This window comes from Protobothrops mucrosquamatus, unplaced genomic scaffold (assembly GCF_001527695.2).
Source record: "Protobothrops mucrosquamatus isolate PMUCROS unplaced genomic scaffold, P.Mucros_1.0 scaffold926, whole genome shotgun sequence".
Classification (NCBI taxonomy): domain Eukaryota; kingdom Metazoa; phylum Chordata; class Lepidosauria; order Squamata; family Viperidae; genus Protobothrops; species Protobothrops mucrosquamatus.
Window position 1 is genome coordinate 52,980 of NW_015387177.1, and position 4,070 is coordinate 57,049.

The 4,070-nt window shown below is 43.2% G+C and overlaps 1 protein-coding gene across 1 annotated transcript in view; it reads left to right on the plus strand.

The window, feature by feature from the left end:
* Positions 1-799: 799 nt before the first annotated feature.
* Positions 800-4,070, plus strand: part of SUCO (SUN domain containing ossification factor) — a 178,808-nt gene continuing 175,537 nt past the window's right edge. Inside the window, exon 1 of the mRNA XM_029284770.1 lies at positions 800-1,130. Coding sequence (XP_029140603.1) covers positions 1,063-1,130 — 68 coding nt within the window. The 5' untranslated portion in view covers positions 800-1,062. The remainder of the gene's footprint in view (positions 1,131-4,070) is intronic.

Below are 4,070 nucleotides of genomic sequence, written 5' to 3' on the forward strand. Positions count from 1 at the left end.
TTGGTAAGATTTTGCTAAGGTGATTCTTCTTTACAACAGATTTATTTAAGCATCAAACTTCTGTACCAACCACTCTGTAGAAAACACTATCATTGCCAGCAAAGACTGGTTCCACAAACAGAAGAGGTGTTACTCACTCCGTAATTTTACAGGCAAGTCTGCTTCAGAAGGCTGCTAAGATCTATCCTGTGCAAATCAGGATGGAATTTGACAAGTTTTTCATGTTTTCCTTTGTAAACTATCCAGAATCTCTAGGAGTTGCTCAGCATATACATTTAATAAATAAGTAAATAGTGAATATAGTAAACAGACTTGTCCTGTTTACCATAACAGCCTGCGATGTGGAGATGAGGGTTGTTCTGAAGCATGCTACAGGATTCAAAAAACCCACAAAAAAGAAAGCTATCTCTGCCTGCCTGGTAGCAATTCTAATTTCCACTTAGAGAAAATGCTTAAAACAAACCAAGAAATTGGATGATTCCTCATTAGCCCCCGATATATTAAAAGGTCCACTTGCTTCGCACCGTGCAACAAGACCTTTTTAAAAAATCCACGAACCTACTAGCTACCTTTCAACCCCTAACGTCAAAGGAACTGCGTCCCCGGTGTTGCTGTAGCCACTCCCCTGACGTTATCAGAAAGAGATCATACTCCTAGAGCAGAAACCAATTAGATATCGTTTTTTTAGAGAAACGTCACTGCTAGACCCGGGCTGTTGCGTTGCGCTCTTCCGAGGAAGATGGGTGGGATTTGAGGTAATTTTTCAGTACGCAGGCGCAGGACGCTCATCGCGTTCTCTTCCCTTTCCTTAGGGCTTCTGTGGCTGACGCGTCACATTCCACCTCAACGCGACCGAACACGAACAAGACCGAGAGAGCTTCTGGTTTAGTTGGGAGAAGCGGCGAGAGAGTCAGGGGTTGAGGAGGGCCGCCGACGCGCCTGCTTCGAGCCTGTCCTGTGAGAAGGCCCTCCTCGGCTTGGCCCTGTCTCGTAACCAACAGCAACGGCCACCGAGAGGATGCGTCGCCACCCCCTGGCCCGAAGAAGTGCACGGAGGAGACGATGAAGGAGGTGCTGCCCCGTCGGCTTCTGATACTGGCGGCCTCCTTCCTCCTCGGTTGCTTGCTTGGGTGAGTGCTTTAACTGCCCGAGAATCTAAAGATGGTAGGAAGGGGACAGAGGTAAATCTTGGGTCCCGGAAACTTCTTTCACATCTGCGCCGTTTGTTTCCCATACATATCAAACAGCGATTATTTTAAAACTTCTTGTCCAGTCCTACAGCTTCTAGTTCATGGAGCGAAATTTTAATTTCACTAGGCTTTAGAGTCTATTTTCGGTATGTGCCCCAGAAGTAAAGAAAATGCCTGCTTCTGCTTGGCCAGGTGTTATGCTGAAACCAGACTTTTCCTCCCAAATCTCTCCATGCTTATCGGAGATAAACCTATATGCTTTAAAAAGTGTGCCTGATATATAAGAAATGAAATGCTGGGGAATAATTTCTCATTTGGAATACACTTTTTAAAACAAATGAGTTGAGCTGTATATGTAACACCCTTTCCCAGTCAGGTGCGATCCTGCATTCTACCCTGTCTAAAACTGATAGCAGTAATAGATATCAACACATCTGGAAGGGACTCTGTGTTCTTGACATTTAACATCATACTCTAAATCAGTGGTGGTGAACCTATGGCATGGGTTCCAGAGGCAGCACTTGGAGCCCTCCGTGTGGGCACATGTGTTGTTGCCCCAGCCTTGCCTCCCCCCGTGACCCCCTCCTCTCCAGCAGCCCCCCTGAAAGAGAGTTGCCCTCGAGCGTGGCCCACACGGAGCAGCGCAGCCAAGGACATGGCAGCCAGGCAGTGTAGACAAGACTGCCCTCACACCCCATCATGCAGTTGATGCTGCAGGGCGCGGGCAGAGGGTGTGGCCGCCATAGTGCTGTTGGGCTACCTGGGTGATCTGCGGCGGGCCCTGGAGGCGGTGAGTGGTCCTGTGGGCAGGCAAGGCGGGGGATGGGGGGGCAGAGCGGGAGCGGGGCAGGAGGTGGAGCGGTGCGGGGCCAGTTTTGGGGCACTCGGTATCTAAAAGGTTCGCCATCACTGCTCTAAATTCTAAGTGTAAATTTTTAGAAGTTGTGGTGACTAATAGTATTCTGTGCAAAAGGTATCTTGAGAACAAATATGTTTTATTTTACATTTACTTTTTAAAAGATTTATAATTTAGATTTTCTAATAAACCCAAAATGTTAAAAAAACAATGTCCAAATTATTAAAATAAATATTTTAAAAAATAAATAGTAAAACTGGATTTACTATTAAAATATTAAGACAATATATAAACAAGGCAGGGTTGGATTTTTAGTATTGGTGGACACAGTTGAACTTACTGTTACATTTGAGAGAATGGGAAGGGTTATTAAAAGCAAGGTCAGTACTTTAAATTGGGTCTGGAAATGAACTGGCAAGCTACATACTATTACTACATAGATGATCACATGAAGTGATAAAGTAGACATCACTATTGTCTTTATATGACAATTTTTATGTGAGCACATAGTTTGAATTTCTAGACTGTTTTTAAAAATAGTCCTATATAGAGGATATGAAAATAATTGTTATGAGACCATGAATAGTTGAAACAAAGTTGTCCATCTAGATAGGGTCAGAGTGGGTACCAGTCTAAACTGGTAAAAGAGACTAGACATTCACCTGTCTGAGACGGTATAGGTTCTCCTGCTTGAGCGGGGGGCTGGACTAGAAGACCTCCAAGGTCCCTTCCAGTTCTATTCTATTCTAACGATGATTAGCTTCTTCACTGTAGAATTCAGAAAAAATCTCAAATTGTATTTGATTGTTCGCATAGAGTGCAATTTCCCTTTGACTTAGAAGTGGAATTGAACTCTATTTGAATATCAAATATAAATAATGATAATAAAAATAAAATCAATGGTTGTACCAATAGTAATAGGAGCCCTTGGAGCAATACCCAAAGGATTGCCTAAATACATGGACAGTTTGAACTTATCAGATCTGAATATTCTGACTTTGTAAAAAACCACCATACTTGGCACTGGCTATACATTCAAATATTACCTTAACAGTTCTTAGGACCTTGGTTCGGACTTGAACTGTTAAGTTTTTACCAGTCCCAGACTGAATTGAAGTGAAGATTAAATCTTAAATAATAATATTGATATTGCAATACCAGGTGATGCACGAATTGAAGAAAAGCAGCTAGAAAAAAAAAATCATGATTTGCAAATTGAACTTGAGCAATTATAGAGGAAGTTGAGTGATTATAGAGGAAGAAATCAATGGTTGTACCAATAATAATAGGAACCCTTGGAGCAATACCCAAACCTGCTCGATGTGTCTTCGGGTTGGAGCCTTGTCTCATGGGAACCGATAATACTTAGATGCAATTTCCCCCACCCTTGCATTCTATCCCACCTCTTCCCTTTTCTTTGTCAAGCTGTGAGTGAAGTGGAATATAGTTGAAAGGGCAAATCAGCCTTGACATGCCGACCCCCTTGAAAGAAGGATGGACCTGAAACAAACATATGTATGTATGTATGTATGTATGTATGTATGTATGTATGTATGTATGTATATATATATATATATATATATATATATCTTTCCAAAAACAAACTGTGAACACCAGGAGTATATCAAACTATACAAAGTTTAATAACATAAAACATAAAACAAAACTACACCAACCTTTCGTCGGACTCCTTCCGACTTCGTCAGGGTTACGTGCCAGTCCATGAGAGAGTCTCTTTTATACGCCATCCATCATCTGCGCCCGGCTTCTGGACCTCGTCACCGGTCCCAGGCGATTGGGCTGTGCCTTAATTATAGTCCTTACCCAGGTAGTTAACTTTCTCCTGCCTCCCCTGCCTGCGTGCGTGATGTTACTAATTGCTTCTGCCTGTGGCCTTGGGTCCGGTGCACCCCGCCCCCCCTTTTTGTTTACACCTGCTCCCTATGTCCTCCAATTCCTCTCCGTTTCCACCATCTTTTCTGTGTTGTATTGCCAACTCCACTGTCCCCTGCTCTCTATCCCCC